Raw genomic sequence first — 13,591 nt, 5'->3', positions numbered from 1 at the left:
ATTGGGAGCCCACACTCTAGTTGAGTCTGGGCTTCTTGACAATATAGCTGCTGAGCCTCAATACCATCAGCAGCTCCTCCTTGTTTAGAAAGGGAAGCGTCCAAGTTTCCTCCCCGGCTGTTTGAGATGAGATGTTGAATCCAAAGCTCTGTGGATACTCTGTTTCTTCCCTTCCTGGTATCTCCTTATCCTTATCCTTTCCCTGCCCCAGCCGCTCCCTTCCCATCTCCTCTGTTGCTGTCCTTGCCCTGAACTCTCTCTGCTTGATTCCAGGAAGCTGGACGCCTTTATCTACGATGCCGCTGTGCTGAATTACATGGCTGGCAAGGACGAGGGCTGCAAGCTGGTGACCATCGGCAGTGGGAAGGTCTTTGCTACCACCGGCTATGGCATTGCTCTGCAGAAGGATTCCAAGTGGAAGAGGCCGATTGACTTGGCCCTTCTGCAGTTCCTGGGAGACGGTGGGTATTTCTTTCCCTGCTCAGCGCTGGGGAGCGGTGTCCCTCCTCTGACTGGGTGACAGTGTTAGCCTAGCCCTTCCCTTCTTGTACTTCTTTCCTTGCAAAGCTGGGGAAACCGCGTTACCCAAGCATCAGACACGCACAAAGGTGGCTCTCCTATCTCTCACCTTCCCTTACTTGCTTGATCTTCCGTTTTTTCCTCTCCTTTCTTTCTCTCGCACAAACATGCTGCTGTTTTATTTTAAAATGTATTTATCTGTTAAAACTGGAAGAGGATCAGACAGTCCATCAAAACCAGCACATATGTTGTGAATTAACCCAGACATCTAGGGCTCCATCCCTGTAATCTAGGGGCCAGATCCTCAGCTGGTGTAAATGTAAACCATCTGGGAATCCTGGCCCTAGCTTTCTCCTCTGCCTGCCACATGGAAGTCATCTATGGTACGCAACTTTGAATCTCCTGGTCTCCTGGTACCTTAGGAAGCCCCAGTTGGACTCTGTGTAGTCAAGCAGTCAGTCCGTGGTCTGCGCTGTGCATTAGGGGAAGCATCAAGAAGTATTCAGAAAGCTGTTCTTTTCTGTCAGGTTGTTTGTGGTTAACATTCAATTGGGCCCAGCCCCTCCTGGACATTATTCTCTCTGCAATCTCTGTCTTCCCGCTAATAGGCAATAAACCTCTCCTGGCAGCTTTGAGATCTTAAGTGATCTGTGTGCAAAGTATAAAGGCATGGGCGGGGGAGAGGAGCAGGAAGTTCAGGAGTAAAATGTAACAGAGTTAAGGAGGGGAGGAGAGGGGGGAAAGAGGCAGATCATGACAGAGGAAGGGAATTATGGGGAGAAGAGATGGGTGTGAAGGGGAAGAAATTAAGAAGTCGGAAAAAGGCTATCACATGTCCAAATCCAGGAGTGTTTGGTGAAGGCACAAACTGGGGAGAAATCCTAAAGGCTGAATAGAGGACAATTCTATTAATAACTTCTGGGATGCAGTGGATATTTCTTCTGCTCCTAAAACAACGTAGACATCAGACTGTGAAGTGAGAGGGTTGGTCCCTCACGCTGCAGGGGCACAGGAAGCTACTGACTAGAATCTCAGTCTGTCCCTCTGTGTGTAAATGTTTCCCAGGGGAAACCCAGAAACTGGAGACCGTGTGGCTGTCGGGGATCTGCCAGAATGAGAAGAATGAGGTGATGAGCAGCAAGCTAGACATTGACAACATGGCCGGGGTCTTCTACATGCTGTTGGTGGCCATGGGGTTGAGCCTGCTGGTCTTTGCCTGGGAGCACCTGGTATATTGGAAACTACGCCACTCTGTCCCCAAGTCGCACAAACTTGACTTCCTTCTGGCCATAAGCAGGGTGAGTGCCTTCCCCACACATTTCCACTACGTGATCATGTTCCCCCTAAGTCACTCTTTATTGATCTTATTTATTCAGGAGGGGCTAGTTTGTCACCAGGAGTAAGGCTGAGTGGATGTGTCTGGTAATGGGATGCTGAGTATTTTGCCTCTAGGTTACTGATCAGAATATGGCAGGAGGGAGGAAGCTTGTGCTGCCCACACAGTGTCAGTGTTCTGTGGATAAAAACAAGCCTCTTGTCTGAAGGGCTGTGGGGTTCTCTGATGGGAGCCTTTTCCCAGCCCTAAATTCATATGAAACAATCGAGCACCAATTAAAAGCGCATCAAGGAAATGAATAATGAATGGATGCACCAGTTCCTGGCCTTGTTACTTTCACATTCCCAAGCCAAGACAGCTTATTGCACGTGAAATGCCTTGAGTTTAGTATATGGCTTGTGCTCCAGCAAGCTCTCACCTCATCTGGTGTGAAACCAAAGTTAATGGGCGTGCTGTTCGAAGCGAGGCTGATGAGCGAATGGGAGAACTGAGGGAAAGACTAAGTTCTGGGTTTGTCTAGGCAGGAGGAACTCTAGAGCACCACCGTGGAGGTATGCTTGTTGGCCGGGGATGGATGGTTCTCTGCCCTCAAGCTCCACTGCTGATCAAAGCGCTTGTTCTGGAGATGAGTCCGCTAGGTCACTAGTGGGAGGAAATTATTCTAAAAAGGGAAGATGTTTGGAATCATGGTGTTTGGAAGTAATGCAGAGATCTTGGCACAGTAGACGATATTCCTGGCCTACAGCAATGTGATCTCAGGCCCGTCCTGGGCTGCTCTCCATCTCAACTATGGATGTTTATCATTGTTCTGTAGTATTTATCTGCTTTATCCTACATGAACATAGAGCTTGTACATGAGGGATTGCCCTGGCTCATCCCTTCCCAGGACCCAAGGCGCACTGATTTATTATTCTTCATCTCCCTCCCTGTGTCCCCTGCACTCAGGGTTGCTCTGGCCACATTTTCTCTCTCTGCTTTTCAGGGCATTTATAGCTGTTTCAGTGGAGTCCAGAATCTGGAGAGCCCTGTTCGTGTTCGTACTCCCGACGTCACTGCTAACTCTGCCCAAGCCAATGTGCTGAAGATGCTGCAGGCTGCCAAGGACATGGTGTCAACAGCCAGTGTTGGGAGCTCCCTTGAGAATGCCACACGCACCATTGAGAACTGGACAAACCAGAGTGAAAACCTCCAGACCACGTTCTCCCTTAGAACTCCTCAGCTTGTTGTCCAGAACACCAGTGTGTCCAACAGGCCACCCTACTCCTCCAATGTGGCTGCAACAGAGAAGCTTGGGAGGGACTGTGCCCAGAGGGCTGTTCCACCACCCATCCCTGCTCCCCAACAGCCCTTTGTGGATTCCAGGCTGCCAGCTAATGAAAACTGGAGGGCGGTAAATGAGCAACCTCCAGTACTTCACCCCCTAAAGTTTAGAGGAAGCTATTCTGGGGATAAAGTTCTTCCAGGTTCCACCATGGGTGGCTTTCCGCACCTCCTGGTGAGGACCATGCTTCCATCCCATTTTGGGAGCCACATGCCCCTGGGAAACCACCTGAGCACTCCCCTCTCACCACTGAAAACTCAAAGGGAGCTTCCCCTCCCAGACATCTACAAAGAGCACAAGCACCCTGTGTCCAGGGGAGAGGGAAAGGAGAAGCTTCCACCAAATGTCCACCTGGTATATGGGGAAGGAGGACACAGGGACCCAACCCAGCTGGCAAAGTTGTTCTCCACTTCCGAGAAGAACCCTTTCTTGCCTCCTGACTGCATGAACAGCTCCTTCTCAAAAGCCGACAGGCCTTGCAGACGCTTAGCTACTGTGTTCAGGGAACCAGAACCAGTGGAGCTACCTTTTCTGGGCAAGGAGAAGCTGAACAGAAGAGCCAGCCTGCTGAGGTCTGCCTGGGAGCAGAACGAGAAGTACAGTTCCCTAGGCATCCGGAGATATGACGGCAAGTCTTCCACCCGAGGGGACGTGCCAGATCTCTTCCCCAAAGCTGGTGTGGCACTGAGGCAGACACCAATGTACTATCCCACGGAAGCCCTCGGGTCCAGTGCTATGTGCAAAAGAAAACATGTGGAGGCAAACTCCCGACTCCCTTGGAAAGCCCAGCGGTTCCTGCACCCTCAGGCAGTGAGGCTGCCCTCTTACGGGGAGGCGTGCCTGCAGAACGCCACTGGCGTGCACCGGGCCTCCTCCACCGTGGTGCACAAACAGTACGCCTACATGAACTCCTATATGAACCTGCCTATGTACTTGGGGCGGCTTTACCAGGGGCCTCCCCCGCTCTGCGAATACTCCAGGACCAGCCAGCGCTGTGTCACTCGGGCTCCCTGGGCACCCAGGAGCAGGGACTACTTGATCCAGGAGGACAGCCGGAGGACCATGTACTTTGACAGCGTGTACAGAGACTGTACAGAGCGAAGCAGAGCAGAGCCGTCCTTCCTCCAGATGGTCAATACGGAGAGGAGGGACCTCCTGGCAGCCCAGAGAATGAACAGTCCTTGTGCTGCCCAGTCCTGGAGACGAATCTCTAGCCTTGAGTCCGAGGTGTGAGGGTAGAGAGGGGGGCAGGGTTAGGGCTATCGTTACTTGGCCTATATCCACGTTACTGCTGTCACACACCATCTGGAGATAACAGATTCAGGTGCGACTCCTGGGGATTGAATCCATAAGGGAGGCTCTCAAATCTGTCCATGAGTTTCTCCTGCTCTTTGGCACCAGCAGGAAGATCTTTTCCCATTTCCTCAGCTACTGATGGACCAAAAAATAATAAAGCCACAGCTATTTGATACGGGGCACAAACCTAACTGTAGAAGGCACTTTAATGTGTGAATTCTGAAGTCTTCCATTTCCTGGGCACTGTGACTTCGCATGGGCAGTGCAATGCTCTTGGTTGTGTCTTGTCCAATTGAAATGCTCACAGTCATCTGTGGCTCGCTATAAAGTATCCAGTACAATGTCAATCATTTATTTTTGGTTCCAGTGAACTTGGGGCGCATGCCCACAGCTCTGCTCTCTGTGAAAAGATGGGGACATCTTCCAGCCCTGCTCCCCACCCCACAACTGTGACTGTCTGGCTTCTAAAGCTGCACTGCTTTATATGGTCCGCTAATGAATGGGGACCACACCAGGGACAGGAACACCCACATTCCCTAGGATAGTTTCAAGACTTTCCTTCACATGTTGGTTTCTTAAAGTGAAAAGTCACAATGCCATGCCCAGGTGATTAAAGAGACATTTTAAATCTTATTTCTCTAATTCTGCCATCATTCTGAACCAAACTCAGGGTTATTTTTGCCAAGGTTCCTACTGATATCTAACATGCAGAGAGCCGCCTTTTCATCCGGAAGACCTGCAAATGGTTAAGTAAATGAGTCAGATTCTCAGCTTGTGCAAATCAGCTGAGTTCTATTGAAATCAGTGGATTTACTCTGGTTTACTCATGCACACAAGCTGAGGCTCCGACTAGAATCCTGCACATGAGTCTCTCCCGCCAGGCCCTTGGGCCTGCACCTGCCTCCACTGACTTCAGGAGCAGGGATAAAGTCTATGGTTTCCTGGGGGAGGGTGTGTGTGAAGTGGTAAGTGGGATACGATGTGGTAGCTGTCCAACAGGAAGCTGTGCCAGAGGTGCTGTCTTTCTGAGTTGTCAGGGGGTGCTCTGCCCCGGCTCCGCCCCCTGCTGCGAGTGTGCCCCACCCTGGCTCCTCCCCAGCCCCTCCTGCATGGGGCTGAACAGCTGATCACAGGTGGGCAGGAGGTGCTGGGGGAGGAGCTAATGTAGCAGGGGACTGCTGGGGGGGCGGGGGAGAGTGTGCTCCAGCCCTGGAGCACCCATGGAGTTGGCGCCTATGAGCTGTGCAATAGTGTTGCTGGGTGCGACTTGCCAGATCTGGGCTCACTTGGTAAATCTGCCCTACGGGGAACTTCCCTGGAGATGCTACACTCGCTGATGGATGGGTTTTTAACTCCATGTAAATCCTCACAGGCACAGTCTATTTGCCCGGGTTTGGTTAACATGATAATTCAGTCCAGCCCCTGCCTGGCCTTTTTTCACACCCAAACAAAGCTTGATGTGAGGAGAGTTGAGCTGTTGAATAGAAATCAGGAGAAGTGTATTTAATTTAACTCCAAAGTGTTTGGAAAAAGCCCTTTGCTATTCTGTATCTTATTTCTATTAACTCCCTTGTGTTCAGTCACTTGGTTTCATTATAGTCACAGCAGGATCAAAGGCCTCAGGAGGAGACATCACCTACCTGCTAATTTTTCATTTACTGTCACAAGAGAGCCAGGGCTTGGCCTGACTAATGTGTTTCCTCATTTGCCTTCTCTCGCTGAGCTGCCACCTCTCCCAGTCCTGGGTGTAGCGGGAGCAGAGAAACCCGACTCTGGCAAAAGAACAGAGAGGGGTTTTGTGCGGGAAGAGATCACGGCTGTTGCCCTGCCCTGGGGCTGCTGCTGGAATGAAGATGCTTCAGGCCTAGTCTCATCCCTGCCTCCGTGTGGCTCGTGTACTAACCTCAAATGTTGTATCTACAGCAACTAGCAGGCAGGCTTTCCAGCACAGCAGCTGCACAAGGAGCCCAACTCATCTTCCTGGACATAATAAATGCAGCTACTACTTAGCCCTCTTCAGCACTCGATCCTGGTGCCCTTTCCTGGGCAGAGAGGGGGGGGTGTCACAGCAAGTCACTGGCAGAGGTGGGACTAGAACCCAGGAGTCCTAGCTCCCACTCCTCGACTGGAGTGCAGCTGCTTTCAAAAACATGGGGAACATTCAGAATCACACCACTTTATTTTTCTCTTGCTGATCTGTCTGTCAGGCAAAGGGAACTGTAAGGAATCCTTCCCCTGGAGGGGTGTGGCTTGATGTCTGCATGGGCAGAGGTGGGCTTTTTTTATGCCATGCATCGGTGTGGGCATGTGCCCTCTTAGCAAGGGATTTACAGAGCCCTGGTCAGGTAAATCAAGCGTGTCTCTTCCCCCCCCCCCCCCCCTCCTGCCCCACCCCTTCTCCAGTAAACACACGTGTCAAAATGCCGGGGTAGCGACTGGGAACTTGTGGGCCCTGCACTTGTTCTCCTACCTGAGCCTACGGCCAATTAAATACAACAAAATGAAATTAGCTCAGGGAACGAATGTGCAGACAAATTCAGTGCTGTGAAGGAAAAGTATAGGATTAATACAAGCCTCTAGGATTTATGGGACATGGAATTAAATAACCATTGCTGGCAATTGAATTTTGGCTGAGGGCCTGAGCTCTCTGCCTGCTCTAGCCTACGTTCCTTGCTCCAGGCCATGCTGCGCTGCCTGTGCTCCCTCCCCTAGGACCTGAACCAGGAGTAAATAGCACTTCATTAACTGCCCTTGGGTACAGCTCCTGAGCCATCAGAAGGTACACACACTGAAGCCAAGAGGAGATGTTCTGTTTGGGATTGTTTGCTAGGTTCCCAAGCAGGGTTGTTGTCTTCCTGCCAGATCTCCCCACCATGCTCCCAGGAGCAGCCGCCGGAGTCTTCTGACCTGAAACTGCCCATGTTTCATTTTTTGTTAAAAATCAATTGCACTGGGGGTTGCAGCCAGCTGAAGTGGTTATTTGTACTGGCCACTCAAGGTTCTTTTCCTGGGCAAGGGTGCAGAGCTGCTCGGGCCAGGCAGAGGGGAAAAGGGTAGCAGTGCCTGGGTGAACCTCTGCCCCTACTGAAGTGACTGACTAAACCTCACGAGCGGTAGCATTCGCTCTGGCTTCAGGTTTTTTGAAGTACAGGTGGGGCTGGAGAGGTTACAGCCCTGCTGCCTGTGGCCCGGTTCTCAGCTGCCCTGGGCCCAGCGAAGAGGTGTCAGGGGCTCCCTGAGAATACCCTTGGGCCAGAAGGCTTTGCCAGCCTCTGGTGCAGGAGCAGAATAGGCTGTGCTGTTGCTATCAACTCCAGCCGGGGGCCCTGGGAAGCTGAGGGAGCGAGAGCAGCTGTGAGGGCCTGGTCACAGGATCAAGGGACTGCCAAGGTCTCTCAAAGATGCTTTTCTCCTGTTCCCGCCTGAGAGAGAAGAGCAGAATAACCATCAATCACTCCCTGCAAGTCTGTTGCCCCTCAGAACAAGTTGACTATAAGCACCCTCTACTCTGCCGCTACGTCACTGTCCTGGCCTGAGGGGACATCCACCTAGCTATGCTCCTTCAGGCCTTGGCCTCTGGCGAAACCACCCACCAGAGCCATGGTAGGGTCTGGCCCTTGGAGCTGTGGACAGGTGGGAATGGGAGTGACGGCACTTTGGTTCCGTACATGGTACCAAGGGGAGCCTGGGGTTGGCGCTGTGCTATGAAAGGTGATCAACCAGGCATCAGCTGGTAATGAGTGTCACAGGTATAGAATGTAAGTCCAGAATGGACCATCAGATCACCTAGTCTGACGGCCTGGTATCGCAGGCCACTAAACCCCACCCAGCAGCTGCACACTAAACCCAACAACTGAACCTAGACCACAGCAGACTAGCCTGTTAGGTGCCACAGGGCTGTTGGCTCACCTTTCCGCAGCTGGATGAGGCTCAAGACTGTTTCTCTAAAAACCCCAGCTCCCGACCCTGGCACGCCTTACAGTCATTCTGACACAGTAGAGGCAGCCAGCCTGAAGAAGACAGGGCACGAGAGAACAGGACGGCGGCGCTGGCCAGCACGTTGCCGCTGGTAAGGGGGAGGCGCAGCCGGCTCAGAGAGAATTACGCCAATCAAATCTTGTGGTCACAAGGGCCGGGGTTGCTGTGGCAATGTCGTCATTGGATAAAGAAGATGCCAGCCTGCGCAGCTTACAATAAACTCTTAGTGTCAGGCTGACGCATGGTGACGTTGCAGGGCTAGGCCATGGCGCTGTTAAGGGGGCGCCTGCTAGCCAGCTTGTGTGAGCTGGCCTTACCAAATGAGTCGTGCTGCTGAAGGCGCTGGCCTACTCACATGAGTAAAAGTAGCAGGCCCACGTCAAAGACGCTCGCCTGTATACTGGCATTCTCCCCAGCTGGCACTAGTGTGCACAGCAGCCCACCCTGCAGCCGCCGCCTTTGCCACCCTCTCCCCCCAAAGAGGCACTTAGGAGCTGGGTGGTAACTGGGAAGCATTTCAGCACATCGAGGTGGGGCAGGGGCAAACTCTCTGCATGGCTGAGGCTGGTCAGTGCCAACCCCTGGCTGAGCAAGGTGAGGGTAACCCCTGCCAGTAATGCCCCCCACAGACACACGAATGGCTTTACACACCCTGCATGGAGAAATGGTGGCACTGTAAATGGGGGGGGGGGGCTTAGAGAAATCAGGCATTCAGGGACATCTCCCCCCCCCAACTAGAGTAGCCAGGCCATCAACTCCCTACAGGTCACTGGGGGGGGAAGGAAGCTGAGGAAAAGGACATGGGACAGCATGTAGATAGACACCGGGGGGGGGGGGGGGGCTCCCCAAAGGGAGGGTTCATGTGCCGCCCATGTTAACATAGTGTTAATTTTCGTCTATGTCCTAAAGTCCAGAGCCTCAAAGGTATTTAAAGAACTCCCGCCCCCCTGCCCTCATCCATTGAGTTGAGTTCAAACACTTTGGGGTGTTGATACTGCACTGCAGCTTATTGATAATTCATATTATTCTTATACTGACCCACAGGGTCTAGTTCTGCCTGGCTCAGTGCGCTGGAAAATAGGTCCTAGGCTATGAGAGCGCCAAGGCAGGTGAGGTCATCGCTTTCACTGGCCCAGCTGGCGGGGAATGAGACAAGCTTTCGGGTGCACACAGAGCTCTTCCTCAAAGTGCTGGAACCGGTGCCCTGGGGGCTTTCGTTTTCCTCGCCTTCCTGCCACGTCTCCCAGCCTCTCCCATGCACTGAAATAAGCATTTCACCCCCAAGAGCCACACTCACCCCTTGGGCTTTGCACTTCAACCACCCCTTGACCGGCAATGGGGTTTGGCATGCACATCCCACAGCTGCCATGGGCCTGGGGCGTTTAATGGCGTCTTGCCTTCAGTCGACTGTAGGACCTCCCTCGCCCCAGTATATTCCATTAGTCCAGTTCTCAGCCCTGTTGGGAACATTTCGCCCAGCGTCTGGTTTAAATCGTTTTTTGTTAACTGTCAGGGCTGGTACGCCGCATTCTCATGGGCGGCAGGTGACATTTCCCATTAGGGAGACTAGGCCTGGTGCCCCACTTCTTCCAGTCAAGGCCTCCACCTCTTCTGGCTGAGGCCATGCCCCCCCACCCCACCCCCACCCTCTGTGGGGGAAAGGGGCTGAGCGCTCAGGCCCTCCTCCCGCCATGGCTCCGGCCGGGGCAGGGGGGTAGTGGAGATGGGGTGCTGACAGCTCAGCCGCGGCCAGGGTCGAGCTATCAGCCTCAGCCAGGACCATGCCGGAGTGCTCGGCCCTGGCTGGAGCCCCTCCTCCCACAGCCCCACCCCTGTTCCACCCATGGCCTCGCCCCACTCCACCTGTTCCCCCCCCCCCCGAGGCCCTGTTAACTCATTCCGCTGCCTCCCCCCCCACCCCAGCTGCAGCCCCATGACCGGAAAAGCCATGGCAGGCAGAGATTTTTCCAAGGGCTCCAACTCCACCACTGCCCACTCTCCTGGCAGTGCAAAGGCTGGGGAGGCTTTGCCTCTGCTAGGCCCTGCCTATGCGCGATCTAGGATTCCCTTCACCACCTGGACTTATTCCCACCTCTTCGTACTGCAGGGTGGTCTTGCTTCTCCCCCCATTCCCCACTTCTGTGCTCTTGTCTTCTGGACCTATAGCTTACACCCCCCCCACACCTTGCCTGCCTCTGTGCAGCCACCTCATGTTGGACCATGGGCTCTGTCAGAGCTTCCAGCTGTGCAGCAGCTTCAAAAAGTCCACGGAACGGAAGGATCCTACCTTCCAGGGCTCGTTGGCTGATACATCAGGGGTGATCTATTAGGTTATTCCTCACTTAATGGGAACATCTTCCTCCTCCACGATTAGCCTGTTCCCTCAGTTAGGAGATGAGAGAGAAAGAGACTCACTGAATGGATACTGCTAGGAAAGCAGAGGGGACTCTGTGACCTGGGAGTAAAAGGAAGGGGCCGATGGAGTCATACGATGCCAGGAACAGCACAAGTTTTGCCAAGGATCAGGTTTATTTTTTGAGTCCAATAGGTGTCCTTGTAGCTACTGCCCCATTGAGAACTACTGCCTTTCAAAGGCTAGCCAAGCGTCTCCCAAGGACATTGTCCCTGCGGATATGTCAGGAGATAGGGTCCAAGCCCTAAAGTCTTTTCAAACACGGTTCAGCAGCATCTGGTTAGCTAAATGGGTGCATTCCCAGTGGGTAACCCAGGGCCTCGCCTTCAGGCCATGTTGTCTATTTAAGACTAGCCCTGAGGCTAGTTTGAGGCCTCCTAGAGAAATCCCAGCCCTGGAACGGAAAGCTGATGCCAGCTCACTCTGACACATAGGGAAGTGCTGTCAGCTGGGTGGTGGGGTGAACACCAGAGAGAGACCAGCCGGACAGAACAGAGAGGACTGACTCCGGAGGAGTGCGAGGCTCCCGTGCTACTCTACACAGGTTCCTGTACTGTACTCATCCCTTCCAGGAAACCGTAGTGAACGGCTGGTGGGTGTTTGTTCTCCCAGCCTTTCCTCAGAGGGGGCAGCAGACACAGTGGTTGTAGGGGTGTTTTGGTTTTTAAATATACACAGGATAGGGCAGGAAGTGACAAATACTGCATCCAGCTGAAAACTACAGGGAGCATAGATGAAGGCGGAATGTAATGTGCTGTACTGGAACTCAGCCAGGTCATCAGAGTTGACACTCCTACTCTTACAAACCATCATAGGTTCTCCAGTGACCACACATGGTCAGGACCTCCAGCCTGAGGCTCATCTTCTCTCCTTCAGCAGGAGACTAGGGCTAGTCTGGGCACTTGGCTCATTGTGGACTCAGGGAGAAGGCGACTGGGTAGTGAACCATCAGCTCCATTGTCTCCAGCAGCTGGATGGTCCTGATAGGGTTTTCCTGCAAGTACGAACCCAGCTCAATGCTTGCGTGAACAGATGACGTGTTCACCTTAAGCATGTGTGTGACCCAACTAAGTAATCTACTCTCTCTCCTGGCAATTTCGTAATTCACCCAACACAGCCGATGGGACTGGTTTCTTCCAAGAAAACACTGTTTCACTCTCGGTCCTCCGAGGAAACCTCCAGCAAAACAGGGAAGCTAGGACTTAACATTCCTGCTATTTCTAAGCTCTAAAACAAATAAATAAAGTTTTTGGTTCTTCTTTAGTCAACTCGATTTATCTCCCCTCCCTCCATGTCACTTCTTGCCATGATCTAAACTGATGCTAGTGAGTAGGAAGCACCTCAAAGCTGGGAACAAAATATATCTGGTGGGATGAGGCGTCGGGATGCTAAATAGTGACTATGTTTTTCATTTGTTACAATCCATCATTCTGCCTCAGAGAACTTCCAAACAAAACACCAGGCACCTGTTTCCGTGGCACTCACCGCAGCTGCGTCCCCTCCCCTGTGGCTTGGTACAAAGGGTTAACTCACCCTGCAAGCTGTCTGGACAAACGCCTGGGGCCCAGCAGAGCCCACTGATGCCCAGGTGGCTCCAGAAAGGCACAAGGGGCATGCCTCAGCGGAAGAGCTCCAAGTGAGGGAAGAGGCGCACATGCCTAATGGCCTCCTTGCCGATGGTGCTGGGAAACAATCCAAAGACGGGCCGACTACACTGCAAACAAAGCGGGAAATAACTGAGCCAAACAGGAATGGCCCAGAGTGGTGAGAGAAGAGCCAGGTGGTTAATTCCAATGACTGAGTGCTAACAACTAGAGGTGGGCCCATGTCCCAGTCTTTGGATGCAGGGCCAAATGTTCCCCAAATTTATAGGGGGCAGGGACTCAGTATTTTGGGTTGGCCCATGTCAGAGAAGGGTCTGAGAATAAAATTCAAGGTTTACAGCCCTGGGAAGAAATGGGTTTGCAGCAAGGCCTTGGGTCTAAAACCAAGTAGCTCCCACCCTTTCCATCTCCCTGGACTCCTGAATGGGTGCCTCAGCCCCACTGGGCCATTTCCCACCAGTGCCCGATGGTTAATCCGTGTTACTTACCTACTGCTGCAGTTCTCTTAACTGCTTCCAAACAGCTCAGTGCGGGAGAGGGGAGCATGCTACAGCCAGGAAGGGAATACATACAAATCAGAATGATTATTTTAAAACACGGGGGCACATGGGTCACATCAGGCTTTTGGCCCAGCCAGCTCTTGTGGCGAGGAGCACGTCTAGCATCAGCTAAATACCGAAAGCATCTATTCAGCCAAGCACTTGAACACCTGCTTAACTGGACACAGGAGACTAATCCACCCCCCTCAAGGCTTGTTTAAGACCCTGCAGAATTACTCACGTGCTTAAGGACGCGCTCAACGTTTTGTGCTTTGCTGAGCCACAGTCTAATACATCTTCTCCCAGGGGCGTCTAGCGGGTCCTGGCAGGGGGATGGACTCAAGGAGCTAATAAGTAGATTTCCCCCCATCACTCAGCTCTAGGGTCCTAGCTGTAGCCAGAATCTGATATGTCCATGGATGGGGCGCTCCCCCTGGTAATGCCCTTCCAGCCGGATTCAAAGCCCACAACAGAGTCTTTTGATTGACTTCTATGGGCTTTGGATCAGGGGCCTAGACAGTGGTTTAGCACTGCAGCTGAAGGGGAAGGTTCCTCCCTGACACCCCCTGCTCCCCCCCATCTTCA

At 52.7% G+C, this 13,591-nt stretch overlaps 1 protein-coding gene and 1 long non-coding RNA gene across 4 annotated transcripts in view; one reads left to right on the top strand and one right to left on the bottom strand.

Moving 5' to 3' along the window:
* The window catches only part of GRIN2C (glutamate ionotropic receptor NMDA type subunit 2C), a 55,087-nt gene extending 49,982 nt beyond the window's left edge, over positions 1-5,105 (top strand). For both annotated transcript variants that reach the window (XM_048818984.2, XM_048818985.2), the window contains 3 exons: positions 274-461; positions 1,585-1,817; positions 2,838-5,105. In XM_048818984.2, coding sequence (XP_048674941.2) covers positions 274-461; positions 1,585-1,817; positions 2,838-4,409 — 1,993 coding nt within the window. In that variant the 3' untranslated portion in view covers positions 4,410-5,105. The remainder of the gene's footprint in view (positions 1-273; positions 462-1,584; positions 1,818-2,837) is intronic.
* On the bottom strand, positions 4,809-12,660 carry LOC125621750 (uncharacterized). 2 transcript variants are annotated; one of them, XR_012664907.1, is made up of 3 exons: positions 12,397-12,660; positions 6,113-6,244; positions 4,809-5,208 (listed from the first exon to the last, which is right to left on the bottom strand). It is a non-coding gene; the product is annotated as an uncharacterized LOC125621750 (long non-coding RNA). The 2 variants fall into 2 exon arrangements; XR_012664908.1 differs by lacking the exon at positions 12,397-12,660 and adding an exon at positions 6,376-6,822.
* Positions 12,661-13,591: the final 931 nt, after the last annotated feature.

Source organism: Caretta caretta, chromosome 14 (assembly GCF_965140235.1).
Source record: "Caretta caretta isolate rCarCar2 chromosome 14, rCarCar1.hap1, whole genome shotgun sequence".
Lineage (NCBI taxonomy): Eukaryota > Metazoa > Chordata > Testudines > Cheloniidae > Caretta > Caretta caretta.
Note: the sequence above shows the minus strand (reverse complement) of the source record. Positions and strands in the feature narration are given on the sequence as shown.